The following is a 25,889-nucleotide window of genomic DNA, read 5'->3' on the forward strand; positions in this document are numbered from 1 at the left end:
ACCAAGGCGTCAGTTTAGCCATCAGTGCTGGAATCTGGAATCTTGTATCAGTTTACAGGCTGTATTGTGGGACGACATGTGATCCTAATGCCATGACTGGTTCCTCCTGCTCCCTCTGCTTTGCCATCACCTCCCTTCTCTCCTTCATTGTACTTCTCTCCAAGTAGGTCAGCAAGTGTTGTGCTGTGTGTATGCATGTGACCTGACCGCTGCACCATCCAGAATTCCAGACACATTTCCCATTCTTCCTAAAACAACTGCTGGGTTAATGAACACACAGCACGGCGTATAACGTCCCGCCAAGCATTAAGGATATCCAGCACAGCTGCTGCAGGGCTTTCATGCAGAGCAGCCTAATGTTAATCATTTCCCACAGTGTCTTTAAAGGGGCAGATAGTCACGCAAAGGACTCACTTCATTGACTTGGCGCGACAAGAACCGGGAGGTAAAGAAATGGCTGATTGGCTGCGGAGAGTCCCGCGAAGTTATGCAGCTAAATGTGTTCGTTTTCTTGACTTTTAAAACATGTTTCATGAATCTGGGATTGTCATCAGAAATCTCCACTTAGAAATATTGTAACAGTTTACATTTGGTTTTTGGAAATGGCATCATAGCATTCAGGACTATTTAAATGTACCATGATTATAACCAAGTTTAATTCAACTCTATTTAAATTCAATTAATTATAAACCAACTGAAAAGCCAAAGCCATTCAGATGAAAAAGTCCAGTTCAATGTTAATGTGAATATCAGTGTCATTCTATGATTAGTCCAAAGGTGGTGCGTCTGAGCAGAAATGATAAATCAGTACCTCAGATTGGGCATATGGGATATCATTGCCAGCTCTGCCAGCATGGCAACAGCAGAGTCTGACTGATTCATAAGTCAGGAATGCATGTGATAAATAAACTTGGCACAAGGCATCACATACAGTTGGGCAGCAATGGCAACAGCAGTAATGCAGATGTGGGGATGTTTTTTGTCTTGTATTTTATTTTGGCGGTTTTAGCTTTGAGCCTGCAGGTCTACGATGTGAACTCATCCAGCTTTTAGCAGATGACATCAGCTTTAGCTCAGCGGTGAACAGGATAAAGAGCAAAAAGAAACAGGACTCCTGTGTAATGCACGGCTCCTCATTGTTTAATCCACTTATTCCACGGTCCCACACAGTAAACATTTTATAACAAATGTTTATATCTTTCAACAAAACTTGCTAAATATGCTGAAGTTTAGGAACTAATTTTATGTTGGCATTGATGTATTTATTATGCTAAACAGCTGTTGTCAAACTAAAGCGAGTTTCTTTTTTATTCATGTGTCAAAAGCAGCTGATCTGAACCAGTTGATTAGCTTGTTGCTATGGTGACGCCCGTAACGGATTGATATAACTTACCAAAATATGTGTGCATATATACATAACTAATGCAGCCAGTTGGCATCAGAGTTCTCTCTGACCGTGGTGGAAAGAGCTTTAATATGTCTTTAAATTGAAGTTAATGTGTTCAGTATGATGCGAATTTCCAGTCCACAGTGTGCAATATTGTTGGCATAGCAACCATAAACAAAGAAGGCTGAAAAAGCCAAGACAAGGCCGACGTCTCACTTATGCTAACATCAATGAACACCAAACAATTTTAAATTTGGTATAAAATACTTTAATAAATAATAGGATTGTTCTAAGAACAAACAAACAAACAAAACAAAAAAAATCCACTAACAAACCAAAACTACCAAATTTTGTACAAAATAATTACAAAGATCTGCACATTCAGCTCCTCCTTGCAGGGCCAGCACAATGTCCGATTTCCTGACAGAAAGTCAATTAAGGCGCTCTTTGATTTGTTTCAGCATTATTAACAAACAAATAAAATATCTAAAGAAAAAAAAAAGTTTATTAACAAACATGACTTTTTCCCCCATTAACACTGGATGCATCTCAGCATGTTTCTGTCTCAGAAACAGAACACATCCACAACATCGTGTTCCCGTCATTAGGCGGAACAGTGATAGGCGGGGCAGTGACTGGGGAAACTGGGGAAATGAAGGTATGGATTGGTTTACTGCGTGAAAATTCCCGTTCACACCTTTTGTCTGAGCGGTGATGAGTAGACTTCAGCTGCACAGATGATTACCGAGCACACTGTGTGTTTTCTCTGCCGTCAACACACTGCAAAATTGTAAATCTGTGATTGAATTACAAGGAGGCTAACAAAGGACTGACAGCAATGCTTTTTACGTTGCCTGGACCCTGCGACCCATAAGTGTGTATCAAAACAGAATGAGATGCATCAGCGTCGGTTCAACACCCAACCTGAGTGCAAAGCATCTTTCCTTTGTGCTGCTTGAACCCAGTGAACAAAAAGGCAGCATACAGCAGAACTCTTCAGAACCTTTCATTTTTATCCCCAGCAGAGTTACGAAACAAACCACAGGAGCTTAATGTTGAGAGGAAAACGCATCTATAAGTTCCACACCCAACTGTAACGGCATGCCACTTTGGTTTTGTTCTGGGATGCCACAGTTATGACACCTAAAGAGTCAGACGACTCATTACATGCTGTTGGTGAAGAAAATAGTATCATATAGATGAATCAGTACATTTTAACGCAGACTGAATTATCACAACTATTTGCATTATTTTATCTGATGAGAGAAAGTGCAGCATGGCTTCCAGAGAAGCTCTCAGCAGTCATGACTGGTTTGGGCTTTTCTCAGGTTGCTTGATGCCAGCAGTGACTTTTTTTTCTTTTTTTTTAACAGTAAATGCAACACATGTGATGCATGACGCCTGCACCAATGAGCAATGACCTGAACCTGTCTCCGTACAAACGCTAGGACAATGTTCAGGTTTGTTTTTGCATGTTTGGCCTAAAAATCCGACTCTCACAGGAAGATACAGGAAAATGTTCCGACAAGTCAAGAAAATAACAACCTGTGATAACAGAACATAGAAACTGCTTTTTCCAGTGCTGTTAGTGCTCCTAGCAGGTGGAAGAAATGATATATTTAGGATCTACGGAGACCAGAAACAAAGTGAAATCTGAATAAAACCAGTCAGTGTCAACAGACACTAAGAAACGGAATGACATTAAAAATCCACAAAAAAATCTTATTCTTTAAAATAACTATGATACAGAGCATCACTTAACTTACTAAACTGACATATACACAGCCATTTGATCATATTTACATATGTACATCTCAGTAAAAACAATCTTTACTGCGATTTGAAGAGTTTGTCATTAAAACTTCTTTCCCTTTATATGTTTTAAGAATCCGCAGAAAGTGAACAGGAAAAAAAGGAAGAAAAAAAGTTGAAGGCACTTTTTTTTTACCAAAGCAAATACTGAAAAATAACCATGTACACTTGCAGAATGCGGTGATAATTATTTTAAAGGCATATAAGTAAGAATCTTGAAGCCTTAACACAAAGTGGAAAAGGTATTTATAAATGTAAACAAAAAAAAGTCTCATGCCAGGCATCACTCAGTGGACTCTCCCCGCCAACTGTAAAAAACGTACATGTATAGAAAACTTTTTTTTAAATCCTTTTTTGTTTGTTTTGTTTTTTTAAAATAAAAACAGTGACTAAAACAGTGTAGAAAAGGCCCAAGGTTTGGGCTAAGGCAGACACGAGACACAACGTTACAGCTGCCAGCCAGTGATGTCTGATTAAATCTTGAAGGTCCAAAAAACCCTGCAAGGCTTCAGTAATCGTGAAGTAACATGGACAGTGTTTGTAAACAGAAACAAAAGAACGAAACGTCTTCTTGATTCCAACATCGTCAACCGAAATCCTAAAATCCAGCAGTGGAGCTCTTTCTTTCTTTGCCATTGTTGTTGTTTTTCTGCTTTTATTTGCCAGTTTGTTTCTGGGAATACAAGCCTCCGTGCAGCAGACAGAATTTAAATAAGGCGTGACAAACAAACAAACAAAACAATTATAAAATTAAAGCATCTGTAATCTTCACTTTTGGTGCTTTCAACAGTTAGATTTGGGTCTGGCCTCTGTATGATCACACATACTGGTCTTTAACGTCCTCGCTGAGCTTGGCGGCGTTCAGGTTTTTACAGCGGTTGTCTTTGGGGCTGTACGTTGTCCGGTGGGGCCCCTTAACGGGACCGCTGCGTGTTGTGCAGATCACCACTCCTTTCATCATCAGCCCCTTGTCCTGCACCCCAACGATGGAGCACTTTTGCGGCGGACACTTGTCTACCATGCCAAGTGCCCGTTCCTCATCCTCCTCATGATCCCCTTCACACTCCCCTTCTTCCTCACCCTCAGCCCCGTCACACGTCCTCTCGGAGGGGCCCATCAGTTTCTTGCATTCGTAATGAACGCCTTTGTCGCGGTTGTCCTTGATGGCATTGCTCCGCAGCGGCTCCAGCTGGTTGTTGACGGTGGTCTCCTCGGAGTGGGCGGCTCTCTCGCGTTCTTTCTTTCTCTTACGGGTCCACCAGATGCAAACGGCAATGCAGAAGATCCAGAGAACGCTGAAGACAACACACAGTACAGGAACCAGGTAACCTGCAGGACAGAGTTAGAGCCATGTTAGGAGATCTAAGCAAGATATTACAAACTGATTTTAAAGGACAGATTTTTTATTCTTAGTGCTCAAACAGAAGAAAATCACATTACTTCACTATTTATGCCATGATAACCGAGCATGTAGACATAAAGCTGTGCTGACAGCAGGCAAATTTATATTGTTTATAATTATTTTTATGGAATATCTTTTTATTCTTTTTAAAAATGTCTTTATGTTAGTTTTGCCTGACAGATTAGCAAGTAGAAAGCGTGCTTACAGCGTGTAAAAATGATCAAATGGCTGTTATGCACGTTAGGATTATGATGCTAGTTAGGAACATTTGGTTAGCAAACCAGTTCATAGTTGCAAGCCAAAAAGTCGGCTGGTTAAAAAGTTTATCTTTAACTAGTTCCCTTGCAAAAATGTTGTTTTTGTTTGTTTGCTTTTTAGTGAGCTAACTTGTTTATATCTGACCTGCTTGTCAAACAAAGATAGCTAGCTAGCTAAAAAGCTAATCTACAAGTAGCTATCTGTAGGAACTTGCTAATTGTTTTGTTTGGCATTTGTTTTTTGTTTGTGTTTTATTAGTAAGCTGGTTTATTTTTATTTGATAGCAAAAACACAGCTGATAAAAAAGAAAAAAAAAAGCTAGTTTATATTTACGTAAGTTTTCTGTTTTGGGGTCTGTTCCAGAAAGCGGGTTATGTTGGGAAAAACTCTTTCCGTTACAGAAAGCAAGAGATTTTACTCTGACTGTGTTACCATGGTAACCGATTCTGCGACGTGAACTTCCTCACTGGCAGGTTCAACACAGAAAAACCAGTTTCTACTCCTTTCCTGCCACCTGAAGCAGCTTTGTAAATTTCTTTCTAACATCAGTGACACAGAACATCTGAGAAGGACGACATGGTGTCATGAGGAAAGTCCTCACACACGTCTAAAATCATCATTTCATCGATATGTAATGGTGGAAATCTACTTTCTCTTCCACCCTCTTCCTCCTCTAGCGATGAAGGAGATCATTCTACTTCAGTATATTTTAAACAAGTGGAGTACTAACGTGTCTCAGCACACTGTCTAATGTGGGCGTGTGTAAAGTCAGCTTATTAGGTGAGAGAAAATGTACTAAAGGGGTTAAAACAGCATTTGTTGGAGTTTAAAGTGTTAGATGTAAAAATAACCAGTGAATATTTATCAGCCAGTGTGAAATAAAAGTAGAATCCTGTTCTCGTACAACACGTGACCTTACTGAAAGATTCATTTCAACTTCACTTCCAGTTCCCTGCATGTATGTTTACCCAGGTGGGACTGATTCCAAGTAAAGGTAAGATTTTATTCTTTACTATTCCACCAATATTTCAATTGTCATGCTAAGGTTTTAATAAAATTAAACATATGATCAGTAGAGAAGTGGATTCAAACTTCCAGAGTGACTCAGTTTTCTTGCAGTTTTCTTTGATGATGCTTCTCTGTAGTTTGAATCAGCAGTTTTTACCAAAAACCTCTTTGTGTCGCCTCGTTCTTAAGTAAAAACTTCCTCCTGGAGAGTGAAGGAGGCGTGGCTCCACTGATGATGGTGTTTTGCTGTGCTGGCTTGTAGTTCTGGGTAAAGACACTCGGAGCTGATCAAACCAAGTCAAAGCAGCTGATCTGGAGTTTCTTAAACCTTCTTTCTGGAACAGGCCCCGTTTCAGAAAGGAGGTTTGACAAACTGGCTTGAAATCACAACTCTGTTGATCGACTAGAGTTTTTGGTTTCTCGACAAGAGGTAACAGCTACTTTGAGTAACTCAGAGTTCAGTCAACTCCGACTTGAGCCGAGCACTCTGAGGAGTCAATGAAAAGACTCCATCATTCCAACACATATAATTAACTGGATATCACATTTCTATGGTTTGTGATGACACACGTTTGCCACACGTTTGTACAAGACTACTACAAGAATATTTATTAAAAGTGGAGGCACTTTTAATTACCCTGTTGGTTCTTTGGGTGGGGTTTAGCTACCAGCTGCACACTGCTTACAAACATGAATACATGCTGACTGCATTAAAACAGAATTTCTACAGTATTAAATAATAAAAATTTCATTAAAAAAATTCAAATTCAACAAAACTCTTTGAGCTCAAAGCTGGGGTAGGTAATGCTGGAAAGATGTGAAAGTGGCACCTTGTCTTGGCTCCTCCCCCTGCCTTGGCTCCTCCCCCTCTGGTTCCGCTCCTTGCGTGATCCGAGGCTTTTTTATTCGCAGTTTTTTCCACCAACGATTTTTTCTTTCTCGGCTGTTTAGCAGGAGGAGGCAAATAAACCGAGCCGGGTCGGGAAATCCTTCCTGCATTTTCTCAGCCATGTTTGCCTTCCAAGTTTCTTCTTCACTACTTTGTATTTTCATCCTAACACGCTGTTTATATGCAGGGTGTGGCTATCAGGTATGCACTGCTGGAGGGGGAGGAGGGGAGCCGGGAGAAGAAGCTTACGGAATATAAGAAATGAACAACTCCATTTGGGTCGGAACGTTTGGATTGGTCTGAGTTTTTACAGATTTACAGTAAACTGAGGGGTCTAACTATATTTCTTATTGTTCATGATTACAGAATGTATAGACTACTATCAGGACGAGGAACCACTTCATCCAGAGTAAAAAAATGTCTCTGAGCAACATTACCTACTGTAGCTTTACAGGATCTTTGTTACCAGCAACGAGTGACTCACCAACAGGAGGGCACTCCACCAGCATCTCCACTTTGACCTCCACCACGGCAAGAATGACGCTGCTGTTCTGGCGTTTGGACAGCGCACCAGTGATGGCACTGGCTGCATTCTGGATTTGTCCACAGTCACTGTCCTTCGATCGTCCATCCTGCTCATAAGACTGTAAGGATGAAGACAAGGAGAGTGGTTTATCTTTTAGTTGCACCTCATTTCACATGTTAAAACTGAAAGTTGTTAGCTTGAACTGAGTTAAAGTTACAGAAACAAGTTTCCCTGCTTTGCATTTTTCACATCTTATTCCGAATCCTTTTGTCTTTATAACCGCAGCTGAACCAAGCTACGGCCTGAAGGTGGATATTTAAGTGGACCGAGGTCCGTGTCCCAGTATAAATGCGCAGGAAATAAATCCAGTTCAGATTGAACTTTGTCTGTTACAATATGGACTAAAACAACAAAAACACAGAGACTCCTTCAAATGACCAAATGTCAGTTTAAGAAGTTCTTGTTTGATCATCACATCCTGCTCCAGTGACTTGCAAAAGACTCTCACTGACTTTTTTTTCCCCCAGCGTTTACAATACAAACTTAATTTATTAAGCATTTTAAATCAGCAAAGTTCTGAAACCAATGAAATTAACATATGAATAAAAACGATAAACAAAAGTTTAATATCATGACGAGGAACCTGTCTTCCTGAAAGCTTTTTCAGGCTGATGACTGGAAACCATCAGGTTTAGTGAGATTCACTCACTGCAGTGAAGAAAGAAAAGAAGCACCATTTTGTAAATGGCCCAAGTCTTGCCTGAGGCTTTGCAGGACAACAAAAAAGGATAAAAAAAAAAAAAACATTCATCTGTCAGAATAAAAGAGATTCTCAACCTAACATCTGGCACGCTGTGAACAGCCCCCCTGTTGAGACCACTGAAGGTGAAGTTAATTGCCTAATAAGGTGCTGAGGGTGAGAGCAGAGGGTGGTGGGGGGACAGAGAGGGATTATCTGTGTGCTGTGTGGTTCAATTAGGACAAACAATTGGGAAGAGGCCAGCTGTGCTCCCTGCTCGCCCGGGGACAAACACTCCTCTTTTCTTTTCTTGAAGAAATCAGCAGCTCATTCACACACCTTTAACCCCGCCTTCCAGACCGAGCGACGCGCCGGGCCACAGGGCTCAGCTGACGACATGAAACTAATGATGGAGGATGTGTGTGCAGTTAAATCTCTAGAAAGTAGTAGAAGTTTTATTTGATGTAAAATGTCTTGTAAATGTCGTTTTTAGCTTGTAAGCCAGGTAGGCGAGGAAGCAGGCGGCATTCTCATCATCCTCACCACAGGTTTTCACTCAACACATGAATTAATGCATTCCCTCAAGAAAACAGATATCTGTCCATCAATCCATCCATCCATCATCCATCCATCCATCCATCCGTCAATCCATTCATCTGTCCATCCATCCGTTCGTCCATCCATCCATCCATCCATCCATCCATCAATCCATTCATCTGTCCATCCATCCATCCATCCATCATCCATCCATCCATCCGTCAATCCTTTCATCTGTCCATCCATCCGTTCGTCCATCCATCCATCCATCCATCCGTCAATCCATTCATCTGTCCATCCATCCATCCATCCATCATCCATCCATCCATCCGTCAATCCTTTCATCTGTCCATCCATCCGTTCGTCCATCCATCCATCCATCCATCCATCCATCCATCCGTCAATCCATTCATCTGTCCATCCATCCATCCATCCATCATCCATCCATCCATCAATCCTTTCATCTGTCCATCCATCCATCAATCCATTCATCTGTCCATCCATCCGCTCGTCCATCCATTCATCCATCCATCATCCATCCATACATCATCCATCCATCTATATATCATCCATCCATCCATTCGTCCATCCATCTATCCATCCAGACATCATCCATTCGTCCAGACATCATCCATTCATTCATCTATACATCATCCATCTGTCCATACATCTATCCATCCATCCATGCATCATCCATCCATCCCTCCATTCGTCCCTCATCCATCCATCCATCCATCTATCCATCCAGACATCATCCATTCATCCATCCTTCCATCCATCCTTCAAGCCATCCATCAATTCATTCATCTGTCCATCCATCCGCTCGTCCATCCATTCATCCATCCATCATCCATCCATACATCATCCATCCATCCATATATCATCCATCCATCCATTCGTCCATCCATCTATTCATCCAGACATCATCCATTCGTCCAGACATCTATTCATCCAGACATCATCCATTCATTCATCTATACATCATCCATCTGTCCATACATCTATCCATCCATCCATGCATCATCCATCCATCCCTCCATTCATCCCTCATCCATCCATCCATCCATCTATCCATCCAGACATCATCCATCCATCCATATATCATCCATCCATCCATTCGTCCATCCATCTATCCATCCAGACATCATCCATTCGTCCAGACATCATCCATTCATTCATCTATACATCATCCATCTGTCCATACATCTATCCATCCATCCATGCATCATCCATCCATCCATCCATCTATCCATCCAGACATCATCCATTCATCCATCCATCCATCCTTCCATCCATCCTTCAAGCCATCCATCAATCCATCAATCCATCCATCATCCATCCATATATTATTATTCCATCCATCCATCCATTCATCTATACATCATCCGTCTCCGTCCAAATCCACTCAAACTTAAATGTTTAATGGCACTTCTGTCTCGTGGTTATGCTAACCGAGTCTGGATAACATAGTTAATAATACCACGGCATGTTCAGAACACAGCACCTTGCATTGAAGGGCTTTTTTGCATTTTGGAAAATGTCAAATATCCCTAACAGAGGTGTAATTCAAACCGCTTGTCCATTTTCTTTTATTTTAGAGATGGTTTAGATGGGGGAAACCTTGCTTAATAGTAGCTTAGCTTTAGCTCGTCCATCTGAAAAGCTTTTCGAGAATGAGAGAAGGAAGATGACAGATAGTTCCTAATATATTTTACATTTGGTGCTAAAATGATTTATATAACTTCATGATGTGGAATTGAACCATATTTAACTTCAACTCCAGTGTCTTTGCTGCTCACAGCTCATGGACACAGTGGAGCTCTATGGACCAGTTTCCACAGCTTGTGAAAACATGCAGAATGCTAAGACTTAATACCACTGAGCATATCAACTATTTGGGTTCAGTTCATTCTTAGAGTTGTTGAGTAGAGTTTTGGTGCAATACATTTGTCTCAGCCTTAGTGTGTCAACATATTGGAAGGTTGTCTTAATCCTTCTTACAATAACTTTATAACATGCAGAAGCACTTCTGCGTGTTTTAAAGTTATTGTATGTATACAGAGGCACCTCTCGCTTGCGCCTGAAACTCCATTTCTTAACATTTGCTAATTATACTTAAATTTCAGCAATGGTTAGAAATGAGTGTTGACATGTTCCTGGAACATGAGTGCACCATGTGTGGGAATATGTTTTGTTTGTTTTGAAATGAAGCCTTGTTGTGGGGTTTTGGGTGGATGTCGGGCTTGCCACTCCTTTTCCTGTATCTATCGCTTAGAACAGGCTCACAAACATCAGAGGAACAAGAACTAATCCCCTCTATTATAAGCTTAGACCTCTAAAGTGACTGATTTCCATCAAGTCTGGGTGGCCGAGAGAAACGGGCTGACAGGAGAGAAAGGGAGGAAATACAGGACAACAAAGCTGGTCAAAGCAACAACTCGAGCAGACGATGTGAGATAAAAACGAGTACAGGAATCAGAGGGATCAGCGAGCTGTTTCACCAAAAAACCCAATAAATTCCAGATATTAAAGCTCCAAATGTCTTTCCCTCCTCTTTGTTTCTGTGACCTCTTTGTCTTCATTGGAACAAAGAGAGAAAACAGCAAAACTAGAAAAAGATTCCAGTTTTACTGGAAGCAATCTGCAGTGATGGATTACGTTCACGTTTTTAAAAAAGAAATAAACTTGGACACTACAGTTTGGTGGATGATGTGTGTGTCAATATACATCTAAATGCACCTGAGTTCAGTAGGCACAAAAATTATAAATATTTTACTTCCATTTATTAAAATAATTTACATGAAATAATTATGTCATTTATTTGTACATCAAAATGCTTTTAAAGGTGTTGCATGTTGTACTGATGTACAGGTACATCTCAGAAAATTAGAATATTGTTACAAAATTCAACATTTTTGTCACCCATTACAGAATGTGAAACCCATATTATATAAATTCATTACACATAGAGTGGAATATTTAAAAAATTTCATCCTTGAAATGTTGATAACTATGGCTTATAGATTATAAAAACCCAAAATGCAGTGTCTCAGAAAGTTAGAATATTGTGAAAAACCTCAAGCTTAAAAAGTCATGTTGTCACACCCTGATCAACTCATTAACTCAAAATACCTGCAAAGGTATCCTAAACCTTTAAATGGTCTCAGTCTGAGTCCAATGGCGACCTGACAGATGTCCAGAAGACGATCATTGACCCTCCACGAGGAGGGAAAGTCATAAAGGTCATTTCTAAAGAAGCTGCTTGTTCACAGAGTGCTGGATCCAAGCATATTAATGGAAAGCTGAGTGGAAGGAAAAGGTGCACCAGCAGAAGGAATAACAGCAGCCTGGAGAGGATTGTCAAACAACATCCAGTAAAGACTTTGGGGAGCTTCACAAGGAGTAGACTGAAGCTGGACTCATCAAGAGCCGCTATGCACAGACGGATCCTAGACATGGGCTACAAATGTCCCAGTCCTCGTGTCAAGCCAGTCCTGAACCAGAGACACCGACAGAAGCATCTTACTGGGCTAAGGAGGAAAAGGACTGGACTGGTTCTCAGATGGAAGCAGATTCTGCATTTCATTTGGAAACCAAGGTCCCAGAGTCTGGAGGAAGAGTGGAGAGGCACAGAATCCATGTTGCTGGAAGTCCAGAGTGAAGTTTCCACAGTCAGTGAGCCATGTCGTCTGCTGGTGTTGCTCCATTGGGTTTTCTGGAGGTCACAGTCAACACAGCATCTAGCAGGACATTTTAGAGCACTTCATGCTTCCTTCTGCTGACAAGCTTTATGGAGATGCAGATTTCATTTCCCAGCAGGACTTGGCACCTGCCTACACTGCCAAAGGTACCAAAAGCTGCTTCCATGACCACGGTGTTACTGTGCTGGATTGACCAATAACCTCTCCTGATCTGAACCCAGTAGAGAACCTGTGGGGTGTTGTCAGGTGGAAGATGACACACCAGACCCAACTATGTAGATGACCTGAAGGCTGCTATCAAAGCAACCTGGGCTTCCATTACACCTGAGCAGCGCCACACGCTGGTCGCTTCCATTGCCACGCCGCATTCATGCAGAAATTCATGCAAAAGGAGCCCAACCAGGTACTGAGTGCATGGAAACAAACAAACTGTTCACAAGCCTGACATTTCTGTTTAAAATATCCTTTTTTTCATCGATCTTATGTAATATTCTAATTTTCTGAGACACTGCATTTTGGCTTTTAATCATCTATAAGCCACAATCATCAAAATTTCAAGAAATAAATGTATAAAATGTTTCTCTCTGTGTGTCATGAGTCTATATAAAATCTGGGTTTCAGAGTCTGAAATGAGTGACGAAAAAAATTTAACTTTTTCACAATATTCTAATTTTCTGAGATGTAGAATTGAACTATATTTCAGTAAATGGTTATGAACTATATTTAACTCCAACTCCATATATGTCTATATGTGTTTTTCACAGATTTTCCATTTAATTTAATAAGCAAGCAAGTGTTGTAATTACCATGGCAACCTCCACAGCATCAGTTGTGGAGTAGGAGAGGTCACAGAGAATGAGAAGCGCTCGTTCCTCAGCCAATGTACGAGTCACAGGGAGGTACCGCAGCTCCGAGCAGATGTTCTCTACAGTGGTGCTCTGTTGCATGCACACACACACACACACACACACACATAAGACAGACTGCTGAAAACGCAGACAATGAAAAAGTCCCGCCCCAGCAAGGCGGATCCTTTCTGGTGACAGCAGCTGATTCCTTCCCAGTAAGGGAACACGGGCACATCATTCACCTGGGGAACTTTGTCCTTCTTGAAGACGAGTGTGATGTGAGCACAGCTGTTGTCTAGGTAACCACTGTTAGGCTCACACTGGGTGTGCAAAGGTGTGGGGGGGTCCGGTGTTGAACACACACCCCACTGATGACAGGGTGGTGAAAAGCAGGTTAGGAACTGATGCTCAACACACTCGTGGCCTCCGGGACAGGACTGAGGGCTCGTGTCTGCCGGCGGCAGAGCCTTCTGGAGGATGCAGGGCCGGCGGCCGCATCTCACCTGCAAACACACAGATTCACCGAGGTTGGAATGGAGCAACGGAACCGGGTTCTTCTGTCAACAACAAAACCCAAAAACTGAACAATGAGATCATCTCTGAAACCTTGGAGCAGTGAACATTCCCGTTGACACACTGGCAGGTGTTACACTCCTCATCCCAGCGACTGCCGTGAGGATACTGGAGGTCCGCGTGACGACACGACTTCCCCAGACCGATGACTGGACAGAAGAAAAGGCAGCTTTAGTCTCTGAAGGTCCAGAAACCTTCACCTCACATCCAGTCTCAGGTCTCATACAGACTTTTTCATCAGTTTCACATACTGTTCATGTGCTGCAGAAACGTTTCAATGTCAAGCTTCCTCCTCATTTCTTAAATATATTCACAGAAAAGAAGTTTTTCTGCAAAATGACCGCAGAACAAACCAAACATCTAAAGATGGATTCTCTCTCAGGAGCCCTCACACACCTTTTATCTGGGTTTTCAAGCTATAAACGGTTTGGTTTAAAGGTTTATGACTCCATGTAAGACGTGTGTAAGGCTCATAAATAAAGACTTTCAGGCATCTAATCCCTTCTTGCCTCAAGCAGATTCAGAACACACAAGTTGCTCATCATGCACACACACACACACACACACACACACACACACACACACACACACACAGAGCTACGACTAAAATCACATTTCTGTTGATCTGACTTCTTCTGTAAGAATTAAATTCCTCAAGTTCTAACAAAGTGCTGAATCTTTGTGTGGGACTCGTCCTTACAGTCCTGACAGCGAGGTCCAGCTTGTCCTGGGGGACAAACGCAGTGGTAGCCGTTGATCTGGTCAACGCAGGTCGAACCTTCAGCACAAGGAGACGACTGACACTCATCTATGTCTGATGAAAGACGGACAGAAAGTGGAGAGCTGTTAGTTCCAGATATTTGAAGTTTAGATGTGAGGGTCCAGACTATTTCATGTTCTTTAGAGACAGGACAGACTGACGACAGGCACCAAGGAGAAACCCAGCTCCGTAAAAATGTCCCAAAGATCTTCAGGGACTAAAGGAATTCAGAGAATCGCTTTCTGCACAATGGCTTCATAGCAGTTTGAAACGGTTCAAATGGATAACACTCTGTTCTGAAAAGGCTCCTCTGAAGAGATTTCTCCCCCCGAAGGCCGCGGGAGAGCGCGCTGACCCGTCTGACGAACCTCAGCTCTGACCTCGGCTCAGTGCAGAGGTGAGAGGTTAAGACCGTCTTCCTAAAAGGCTTCCTAATCTGTCGCCCTGAAACAATCGGCTCACACTCCCCCACCGTGGCCTTTCACCTCTGACCCCCCCGCCCACCTGACCCCCGTTCCCAGGGACTCACTGATGCGGCAGTCCGGTCCGGCGAATCCAGGGGCGCATTCACAGCGGAACCAGTTGACACCATCCACACAGCTGCCGCCGTTGTAGCTGCAGAGGAGACAGAACCAAACCTGCTTTCATCCCGACTGTAAAAAAATTCTTCTTTTCTTCCGGATAAGTTTGTAAAAAACATCTCAGCTGTTGGAAATGTGGGAATTCTTCCATTTCAGTAGATAAAGGAGCGACAAATAAGACCTGACTACATCATTGTGTGAATTATCTTGTCTACAAAAATCTGTGAAATCAGAGAAAAAACAGAAACATTTCCAACTTATTAGAAAAAAGAAACAAAATGAGGTGTGTGTGAGAACTGATGGATCTGAAGGAAGCTGGTGTGGTGGGTGTGTGTGGCAGTCATGTGTCCCACGCTCAGGACGAAGCAGGCTGAAGCTCAGGCTGATCCCAGATCAATGTCTGGACTTCATATGTAAATCCATGCAGACCACATAGTGAGCCCCCCCCCCTCACGCCTACACAACTCTGCTCCTTACAAGCAGCCCCAACCCAGGGGTATGAATAGTTCAGTGTCTTGCCCCCACGTCTAACTCCTTCTCTTTAAACCAAAACCACCACTAGTCCACCTGTCAGTCATGCTGGACTTGTCAGATTCTGCCAGAGAAATGTTTCAAATGGTCCATTTTGTAGCAAATAAGTGATTTAATAAAGTAAATCTCACTTACATTCATTCCACAACATGCATCAGCAAAGAATACAATAATAGTCTATAATAAAAAGAAACAGCTGGAGCTTCAGTTCCTTTCAAAGCAGAAATAAAAAGATCCAAATCTGCTGCAGATGCTTTAAAAAACACCAGACTTAAACCAGCGCTAAAAATACTGTGTTTACACTGATAAAAAAAAACCTGCATGTTGAGCTACTGGATCTGGAGACCCCACCCCACACCACCGGGGGGGAGGGGGCGGTTTAAGCGGTGCACAAGGAAGTGTAAAGCAGGATTTACACATATGTGTGCTGCGAGCTTCACCAGCTTCTCCTCTCAGTCAGTCTGAAGCCTGTTTCTACCTCTGGAGTTCTGTGATGCCGCTGGCTTTCTTTCAGTGGAAAGTTAAAAAAAGAACATTTCATCAGCAGCATCAACTCACAATCTTCACAAGAAACCACAACAACTCGCTCATCCATAAAAACGCACACCAGAGAGGGGGCGCCATGGCAACAGAGAGATCATACACAAGCAAACAGTGAAAGACACAGAAAGCTAAAAGAAATGAGAAGAATGAAGAACTGAAGGACAAACGGATGCTAACTGCTGCTGAAGGGCATGTTCAAATGAATGGATTCCTGAGAAGTGACAGCGAGAAAAGGGTCTTACCATGGCTGTGGGTTGCAGTCGTTAACATCTGCAAGACACAGAACGAGAGCAAGTAGCAGTCAGACAACTTCCATGTGAGAAGGAGGCTTTTATCAGCTTCCAGTCACTGATACAAACAAGTAAAACGCTACTTTTAACTGTGGATGTTCACATCAGAGTTAAGTAAAGGTGACATACTTTGTGCACATGTAGGTCCTTCCCAGCCGTCTTTGCAGATGCAAGTGAAGGTGTCTCCCCCCCCAACGCACGTTCCTCCATTCTCACACGGACCTGAGTCACACGTGCTGTTCTTGGCTGAAAACAACATGAAACTTTATTCTGCCAGGCTGCAGTAAGGTATGAAACAGCGTTATGACTGCGCGTACAGCTGGTGTCTGACCTGTGTTACAGGTGCTGCCCCCCCACCCTGAGGGGCAGCTGCACAGGAAGGTGTTGCCGTGGTCGTAACATGTGCCTCCATTGCTGCACGTACTGGAGTCGCACTGGTTCTCACCTGGATGCGGGCGGCACAGACAACACGTTACAAACATTTGTATTATATGAATTTACTTCAGCACCGCAGATTACATCTGGGAGTGGGGGGGGGGTAAACTTCTAGTAAATACATAACACTAGAATTCCAACACCCTAAAACCACAGAGAGGGGTCATTTACTGGTGTTTTATTTTGCTTTTTCACACCAGGAGGAAACTTCATCGTGACACCAGGGTCTGTGCTGGCCGGGTCATTGCGCAACAACCTGCAGCGGAGTACTGACCCAGCATCTTTTAGCACCTGGTATACACATCATAACCCACATCCACCATTACCTCTCCTCCCTGCGACTCTTGGAAGAGTAACCCAGCTTCTTGTTATTCATCTACTTTTGATATTTGTTCATTTCTTCTGACTATATTGTAAAAACAAAAAACTCAGTCACTCTGACAGCTGTTAAACTCAGCATGTTGCTAAACAACCAGGAGTTGTGTGAATGAACATGGCAGCTGACAGCTAGATGATGTATGGCTGTAAATGGGGAGTAAATTACCCTACATGACGGTTCAAGGTAGAAATCAGTGTTTCTGAGTTCCGGTCCCTAGCCCGGACGGAGATAAAGGTTTGTTGACACGCTGCAAAGAACTTGATAAGGAAGTTAAAAATCTGACTCAGGTTCTTTGGAGGAGGAAAATGTCTAAAACATGCAGGGCAGGAACTGAGAAACACTGGTATGAATGGTCATATTTTCCTTTTAATCAGACACCAACCCCAACGTACCGTAAGGTCATGAACAGGGAGTTTATTTTAAGACATACAAGCATTTGAAAAGCCGAGGGGATAAAATGAGCCTTTCGGAAGCTGTTGTGTTAAACGTATGGAAAAAAGACAACTGTATGATGTCATTTACACAGGTTGGAACTTACGAGAGTGGCAGGTTTTCCCCTTCCAGTTGTCCACACAGTTGCAGGAGAAGTCGTTCAGCATATCGACACACTGGCCTCCATTCTGACAGGGGTTCTGATCACACTCATTCACGTCTGAGTCACAAACACACAGATCAACATCTTCTTAGGGAAAAACAGACCAACTTCCTTTTTATATTCACTTTTTCACTTGAAATTATTCTTCATCCATCCATTTCCATAACCTGCTTATTCCAATGCAAAGTTGTGTGAGTGGGGGTGTATCCCAGCCGCTAGCAGATGGGAAACAAGGTACACCCTGAACAGGTCCATCAAAGGTAAACATTTTTTATTTATTTGTTATCACAAATTTAAATATTAGTAAAACCATGTTTCCTGTCTTACAGGTAATGTTGCTAAAAAAAAAAAAAAAAAAAAAAATTGGTAACTTAAGAATTAAAATAATCAAAACAATTTAAAAAACCTAACTTGTAAACTTTACTAAATAAAAAAAACTTTCAGCGAGAAAAAGGACTAAAAATCTTAATCTACATATATAAAAAATGGAGCTTTATTTACATAAAAGTCAAACTGTACGGTAGTAGTGTTACTAAGAAGCTAAACTGTATTTGAAAAATTTTAATTATTAATCAAATAATAATTAAAATCAAACAACAGATTGATTATTCAACTAATAAAAATCCTGCATTAAGGTAATTTTTTCTCCCAACAGACAGACAATGAAAATAACAGTATCATCTGCAAATGTGAGCATTCTCCCTATGATGTGACTTTTTAATGAAACTGACAGTCTCAGTATCACTGATTTCAATTCAGTTCAGTTTATTCCTAAAATGTGGATTTCACAAGACAAACCAAGCTCCACATCTCAAGGCACTTTAAAGAAGTAAACAAATAAACAGCCTATAAAAACCCCCAGGTGGATTCAGGCCAGTGTAATCCAACCGTAATTCAATTCACTCCATCATAATCCAATGCATTTAATATTATTTCATTGGTGTTATGCCAATTTAAGAAGATTTTCCTCCGGAAGAAAACCAATAAGCTGTATTGATGTTATGCAACTTGGTGAACAAGCGTAGATACCTGCGATATTGCTCAGATTGGTTACACCCACACACTCACCAGCATCGCAGAGGCTGCCCTCCCAGCCATCCGGGCAGAAACACTGGAAGGAGTTTATTCCATCAATGCAAGTGCCTCCATTTTTACAGGGGGACGATGCACAGTCGTTAATGTCTGCAGGGACAGAGTGGACATTTGAGACAAAAATAATAAAACAAATAAAAAGCTGTTCATATTGGCTCTGGATTTCCTCCTGCTGTGTCTTCTTTCTGCTATAAACCAAACTTAAACAGTGATGATATGTGAAACAGGAGTCTGAATTATTATAAGACTTGTGGTTCACAGTGACGGTAAGTGATGATAAATATAGTGTGTGTGTACAAGCGTGTGTCTCTGTGGGAAGCTAATAATGACTCACTCTCATGGCAATAGGTGCCTGTGAATCCCGGATCGCAGGAGCAGCTGAAGTTCCCGGCAGGCTGGCTGATGCAGCGCCCATGTGGTCCACACACATTAGACGAGATGTGCCTCATCCGCTGCTGGGTGTCGTTGGTCGCAACAGCGACAGTGCAGCTATCGATCACTTGGAGTAACGGTAATGATATGAGGAAACGATTAGCAGGGCAGAGATTTGGAAGTATTTGTCTCTAGCTTTCAAAAAATACATCCTGAAGTTTTCAGGTTATGTGTTACCTTGACATCTGTTGGTCTTGCAGTGGTCCTTGAGCTGTGAACAGGTTTTACCCTCGTAGTCATCTGGGCAGCTGCAGTAGAAGTCCCCCACCAGGTTGTGGCACTGGGCCTTGTTCTGACAGGGGTTTGGCTTGCAACGATCATTCTGCACCTTCAGAAAAAAAAAATGAATGCATTTTAACATTCTGCAAAATATAAGTAAAGTAGATTTATTACGTTGTTTTAATCGAGGCACTGCATGTAGACCTCACCTCACATGTTGCACCCGTAAAGCCTTTTGAACATTCACACATGAAGCTGTCCAGCAAGGCATGGCAGCGGCCGCCATTCTTACACGGACTGCTGGAGCAGCGGTTCCTCTGAACCTCACAGTGCCGACCCACGAAACCTGGCTGGCAAACACACTGGTAGCCTCTGGCCATGTCCTGATGTGAAGACGTAAAACCAGTCAGTCAACCAAGCACTCGATTGACTGTTAAAGTTTGGATTTTCTGAGGGATTTTAGACAAAACTTTAAATCCGCTTCACATGTTGTATGTTTGAGATATATTTATGGGTCTTTAGACAATAACTTGGACTTGCTCCGAGTGAGGAACAGACATCGTTTCGAAGCTGTCGGGTCAAAAACCTCATCTAGCCACAGACATCTTCAGCCAAGCAATTTATACCTCATTAGTTTTTATTACCTGACAGAAACTTTAAATATGCAAAATGCAAAACTGAATCTGAATCTGACGAAGAAAGATATCGCTGCTTTTCACTGACATGTAAATAAAAAACAGACAGTTTCCAATTTTAGTTGGAAAAACAGAATAAATTAGTTCCCGCACTTAAAATAATTGAAATAAATAAAACTGCCAGGACTTCACCTTGCATGTTCCTCCATTCTGACACTGTCCATGGCAGCTGTTCATATCTGCAGAGAAATCAAAAGGTTTCAAAGAGATGTTGAGAAATGGAAAAACAGAACATAGACTTATGGTGCAACATGCTGCCGCTACGGGAAAGTGGTCGATGCAATCAAAGCAGAGTGATCCATGCCTGAAGTGATGCAGATTCAGAGATTTCAGAAAGTTTGGAAAGAAGTTGTAGTTTTAGTCAGAGTCTACAGCAGTTACCTAGCTTGTGGCAGGTATGATCAGAGAGGCATGGAAGAAACTACACAAGTAGAGTTATAGCCCAGCACTTTACTGACTCGCTTCTCTTCCACTTGCAACTCAATGGATTTCCTTCTTTCATTGACAAGTTACACAGTTTTCTTGTTGTTGTTCAGCAGAGGTTGTGCTTGCTCAAAGCTAACCGGTTAGCTGAAAACACGCCCACATGAAACTGTAAAGTCACAAATTTTTAGAAGGAAACCCTTCGTCTGATGCTAGTGGAACAGGTGCTAGCAAACTAGCGTGCTACGTTGCAGCTCTGAGTGATGAAGGCAGGTGGAAAGTGACTGAAGATTACAAGTTATTTTCTGAGCTGATACTAACTGATGTCACAGTTCTGGCCCACCCATCCACGATAGCAGGCACAGTGATATCCACCAATCAAGTTTTTGCAAGAGTAAGAATTGAGGCAAGGCTTCCCCGCACACTCATTAACGTCTGAAAAGTGGAGACGAGAGACACAAAGACAATGAATGAGAGCCAAGAAGCCCCGTCACCAAGCACAGCATCTTAGCTAACATCACACCGAAAGGTTTGACGTCTTCCCTCCCAGACACAGGCCGGCGTTTCATTCTTCGTTTTCCTTTTTCTTCTGCTCCGCTAGCAGTTATGTAAACTGCTAGCGGAGCCCAGAAATTATTTTCTTGGTTTTGATTTGTGACCTTCTTCATCGCAAATCCACAAATATTTCAAGAAGTTATAAGAAATGCTGTAAATTTTCTTCCAGGTTTTCTTGTCTTACATTCTTATTTTTATGTTCTGCTTTGGATATATACTATGTTTTTATTCTATATTTTTTTACAAATGCACAGTTTTACAATTGGCGACACATTGCTAAAAATTAAAATGGACTGATTAATATTAAAAACTTAAAGTTTTAAAACTCCTTACAACTCTTTTCAAATGTAAAATTGTTGAAATATTAACTGCGCAAAGTTCCTGATGAGAAGGGATTTATTTCTTGCAGCCCTTTACCCGACAAACCCTGCCTCCTCCTCTCTATCCTAACTCCGTCCCTCAGGGTTAATGTCTCTCTATTGCATTCCCTGAAGGCCAACCTGCAGCATTCCAAGTGGTCAGTTTCAGAGGCAGCGCTCGCTGCGCCGCCGCGCCCACTATAACCAACACACTGCATTAATACTACTCCCAGGAGGTAAGCGGCACCTGTTGGCCTGCTGAAACGAAACACCCTGAACCCTTTCCCAAAACCCCAAGCCTCCCTCCCCACACTGTCGCGTCTCCTCTTGCTCTCCCACAGGTACCACCCAGCCCACTGGAAGGAGACACACTGAGAACAGCAGCGGCTACTTTTCCTTTTTCTCTCTGCACATGTTTACAGTTTTAAAAGTATTTCCTGGAAGACGTTTAAGGGAAGGGGTGAGGATTGTGCTGAGGAGTTGCCTCACCGTAGCGTACTTACTCTTCTGTTATGCCCTGTCTGGAGCCAAAGATAACCCCCCAACAGAGTATATTTGGTCCCAAGGCTAGCAGTTGCCAGGCGGGAGGTTATTTTTAGCTTTACTCAAGTCACCTGGCTTGAGCTGCAGATGATACCCAGCCAGTATCTCTGCTGGGCATGCTTATTCCCCAACACATGTGACTATAAGGGCTGTGCTGCAATAAAACAACGGCTAAGCCAAACATCTACATATGCTGTAACTCAGCAAGCAAATAGGATTCCTGGAATGAGCTTAAACACATGACAACACACCACTTCCAGCTTCGTCCCAGCAAACCATCAAACATGCAACACGTTTAAAACAACAGCAACAACAACAAAACAAAATGACACATATTTCCAGACGACTTCCAGAAACTGCTTTATTTGGCTTGGAAAAACAAACTCTTGTGGTTTTCAGCAGCAAATAAATCTGCAGTTGCTCAGACGTCTGGATTACTGTCTCCGCTTACATGACATGAATTACCAGAGTGGGACACACAGGGAGACGTACCGATCTGGCAGGTCTTGCCTGTCCAATGCAGAGGACAGAGACATTCGAAGCCGTTCTCCATGTCGATGCAGGTCCCGCCATGAGCGCAGGGGCTGGAGGCACATTCATCTGTGTCTGAAATCATATCACATGTCTGGATTTAAAACACTGGTAATGTACTGCAGTCTTAAATTCCTCCTTAAGTTCATTGGGGTTAATCTCTGGACATTAAGCTTTTCAAACATCATTTAAAGTGAGGAATATTTTCCCTTTCTTACCTTTAGCACAGGTTGGCCCGGTCCAGCCAGCAGGACAGTGGCATTCAAATCCCGAAGGGACTTCGTGGCATGTCCCTCCGTTGGCACAGGGGTTAGACACACAGGCATGCTCCGCTGGACACAAAGTCATAAATATTACACCTGATTTACTCCACGTCTCATTAAGTCTGCTTAAATGTGCTTTGACACTTCTTTCACTTGTGCATTTAGTGCACAGACTCACCGATCTCACAGTTTTTGCCAGAATAACTTTCTGGACAAGCACAGTTGTATTCATCTGGTTCCGTGTTCATACAGGTTCCTCCGTTCTTACAGGGCCGATTGGTCCCGCAGTAGTTCAGATCTGCACAGCAAATATAGATATTAGACACTACATGACCCAAATGCAGTCATTTTTGTTCCTACTCATCCATTTTCTGCATAAATTCAACTGGTATTTATTCTTTTCAATATGAGAGGTAATAACAAAACCTCAGAGAAACCCTGAAACAGATACTGTTGCTCAAACAAAGAAGTCCACAAAATCTCAATTCAGTTCCAACAAGCAAGAATTTAAGATGAGAAGGAGATGAAGTATTTTTTGTGCAGGAAAAACAAAAAGAAACAGGCCTTTATCACAGAGAAGGCCTCCCCAGTTCTTCTCACAGCTGCACTGCCACGGCTCGTCGCAGGTACCGTGGACGCAGCCGGGATACGGTAGGCATTCATCGCACAACACGCCCTGCCAGCCATAATTACACCTGCAACACAAAGACAGTTTTTATCTATTAGTTATCGTTGATTCAAAACTCACACAAGCTCTGACTTGGTCAAAGAAATAACATAACTAACCTTAGCCAAACTTAGGTTTAGACATACTCATGGCAGACATTGTTTATTAGCAGCATGGGGACAGGAGCATGTTTCTGCTGGTTGTGTAGCTGTTATGTTAGGATAAAATGTAAGAGAATAAGATGAAAACTTCCTCTTTCTGGAAAGACCCCTGATGCACGACTTTACTACTGTCATGGGAATTCAGACTCCCACTTGTAGCAGCTCAGCTTCCTAATTCGAACCCAGGGCCTTTTCTCTTTCCCCCTTTTCTATCCTCTAACTTTCTTGTCATTGTTCTCCTTTTATTTGTGCCCTTCTCCATTTACATCCTTTCAGCCTCTGTCAGTTTCTTCTCTGTTTTGTTGAACCTACCGACAACAATCATACAACTAAAATTCATATGTATTTGTTGGTTATACTATCGCACTAACAAACATACAAAATCTGAAAAAATCCATCAGCTTGAGTTTAAGTCATTCACTTGTTTGTATTGACATCAACAATCAATGTCAACAGAGTCTTGGACATGAAAACGAGAGACAATAAGTGAAAAAACTTTCATGCCTTCACGTAGTACAGTAACATAAAGGCATGCTTGGCGTCAGAAAAAGTTCCAGGTTAACAGGCTGTGTAACAGGTTATATTACAGGCTGCATTACAGGCTGTGGTACAGGGTGTGTTACAGGCTGTGTTACATTGTGCGTTACACGGTGCGTAACAGGCTTCATTACAGGCTGTTTTACAGACTGAGATATAGGCTGTGTTACAGGCTACGTCATAGGTTTCATTACAGTTACAGTCTGTGGTACAGGCTGCAATACAGGTTTCATTACAGGCAGCGTAACAGGCTGTGTTACAGGCTTCATGACAGGCTGTATTACAGACTGTGGTACAGGCTGTGTTACATTACAGTGTGTTACATTGTGTGTTACAGGCTGTGTTACAGGCTGCATTACAGGGTGCGTTACATTGTGTGTTACAGGCTGTGTTTCCGGACTGCATTACAGGGTGTGTTACATTGTGTGATACAGGCTGTGTTTCCGGACTGCGTTACAGGGTGTGTTACATTGTGTGATACAGGCTGTGTTTCCGGACTGCGTTACAGGGTGTGTTACATTGTGTGATACAGGCTGTGTTTCCAGGCTGCGATACAGGGTGTGTTAAAGACTCTGTTACAGGGTGCATTACAGGGTGCGTTACAGGCTGTGTTTCCGGACTGCATTACTGGGTGTGTTACAGGCTGTGTTATATTGTGTGTTACATTGTGCATTACAGGCTGTGTTACATTGTGTGTTACAGGCTGTGTTTCCGGGCTGCGTTACAGGGTGTGTTACATTGTGTGTTACATTGTGTGTTACAGGCTGTGTTTTTGGGCTGCGTTACAGGGTGTGTTACATTGTGCGTTACAGGCTGTGTTTCCGGACTGCGTTACAGGGTGTGTTACATTGTGTGTTACAGGCTGTGTTTCCGGGCTGTGTTACAGGGTGTGTTACATTGTGCGTTACAGGCTGTGTTTCCGGACTGCGTTACAGGGTGTGTTACATTGTGTGTTACATTGTGTGTTACATTGTGTGTTACAGGCTGTGTTTTTGGGCTGCGTTACAGGGTGTGTTACAGACTGTGTTACAGGGTGCGTTACAAGCTGTGTTACATTGTGTGTTACAGGCTGTGTTTTTGGGCTGCGTTACAGGGTGTGTTACAGACTGTGTTACAGGGTGCGTTACAAGCTGTGTTACATTGTGTGTTACAGGCTGTGTTTCCGGGCTGCGTTACAGGGTGCGTTACAGGCTGTGTTACAGACTGCATGACAGGGTGCGTTACATTGTGTGTTACATTGTGCGCTACAGGGTGCGTTACATGGTGTGTTACATGGAGCGTTACATTGTGTGTTACAGGCTGCGTTACATTGTGCGTTGAAGAAGCCTCTGAATTAAGCTTTCTTTATTCACTACATGATTTAATCACATTTCATAAGCTGCATTGTTGTATTGTTTTCTTTTTTTTAAGTGCTTTTGAAGAAAACATGTTTAATGAAGTTCCAATGGTTAAACTGGGTAAAAATAAATAAATGTTAAACCCTATTTATTACAATAAAATTTCTCATTTAAAACTATTAAAACTGATTACAAGTACCACCTTAGTGAAGTAACTGAGTCTGGACTTGAAACAACAGCAGTAAGAAAAGCAGAAAAGTGACATTTGTCTGTTGTTTTCC

General features: G+C 42.3%; 1 protein-coding gene across 4 annotated transcripts in view; it reads right to left on the bottom strand.

The window, feature by feature from the left end:
• Window positions 1-1,680: 1,680 nt before the first annotated feature.
• The window catches only part of LOC306772563 (protein jagged-2-like), a 68,331-nt gene continuing 44,122 nt past the window's right edge, over window positions 1,681-25,889 (bottom strand). For 2 of the 4 annotated variants that reach the window (XM_079262091.1, XM_079262094.1), the window contains 21 exons: window positions 23,471-23,601; window positions 23,085-23,204; window positions 22,862-22,975; window positions 22,605-22,718; window positions 20,977-21,090; window positions 20,365-20,411; window positions 19,747-19,920; window positions 19,496-19,646; window positions 19,221-19,385; window positions 18,863-18,976; window positions 17,738-17,851; window positions 16,717-16,830; window positions 16,515-16,631; window positions 16,338-16,365; window positions 14,970-15,055; window positions 14,381-14,494; window positions 13,714-13,829; window positions 13,350-13,610; window positions 13,066-13,197; window positions 7,241-7,400; window positions 1,681-4,528 (listed from right to left, as the gene is read on the bottom strand). In XM_079262091.1, the coding sequence (XP_079118217.1) occupies window positions 4,017-4,528; window positions 7,241-7,400; window positions 13,066-13,197; window positions 13,350-13,610; window positions 13,714-13,829; window positions 14,381-14,494; window positions 14,970-15,055; window positions 16,338-16,365; window positions 16,515-16,631; window positions 16,717-16,830; window positions 17,738-17,851; window positions 18,863-18,976; window positions 19,221-19,385; window positions 19,496-19,646; window positions 19,747-19,920; window positions 20,365-20,411; window positions 20,977-21,090; window positions 22,605-22,718; window positions 22,862-22,975; window positions 23,085-23,204; window positions 23,471-23,601 (2,998 nt within the window). In that variant the 3' untranslated portion in view covers window positions 1,681-4,016. The remainder of the gene's footprint in view (window positions 4,529-7,240; window positions 7,401-13,065; window positions 13,198-13,349; window positions 13,611-13,713; window positions 13,830-14,380; window positions 14,495-14,969; window positions 15,056-16,337; window positions 16,366-16,514; window positions 16,632-16,716; window positions 16,831-17,737; window positions 17,852-18,862; window positions 18,977-19,220; window positions 19,386-19,495; window positions 19,647-19,746; window positions 19,921-20,364; window positions 20,412-20,976; window positions 21,091-22,604; window positions 22,719-22,861; window positions 22,976-23,084; window positions 23,205-23,470; window positions 23,602-25,889) is intronic. The other 2 variants (XM_079262092.1, XM_079262093.1) reach the window with 2 other exon arrangements.

The sequence above is a fragment of the Telmatherina bonti genome, assembly GCF_933228915.1.
Source record: "Telmatherina bonti genome assembly, chromosome: 22".
Taxonomy (NCBI): domain Eukaryota; kingdom Metazoa; phylum Chordata; class Actinopteri; order Atheriniformes; family Telmatherinidae; genus Telmatherina; species Telmatherina bonti.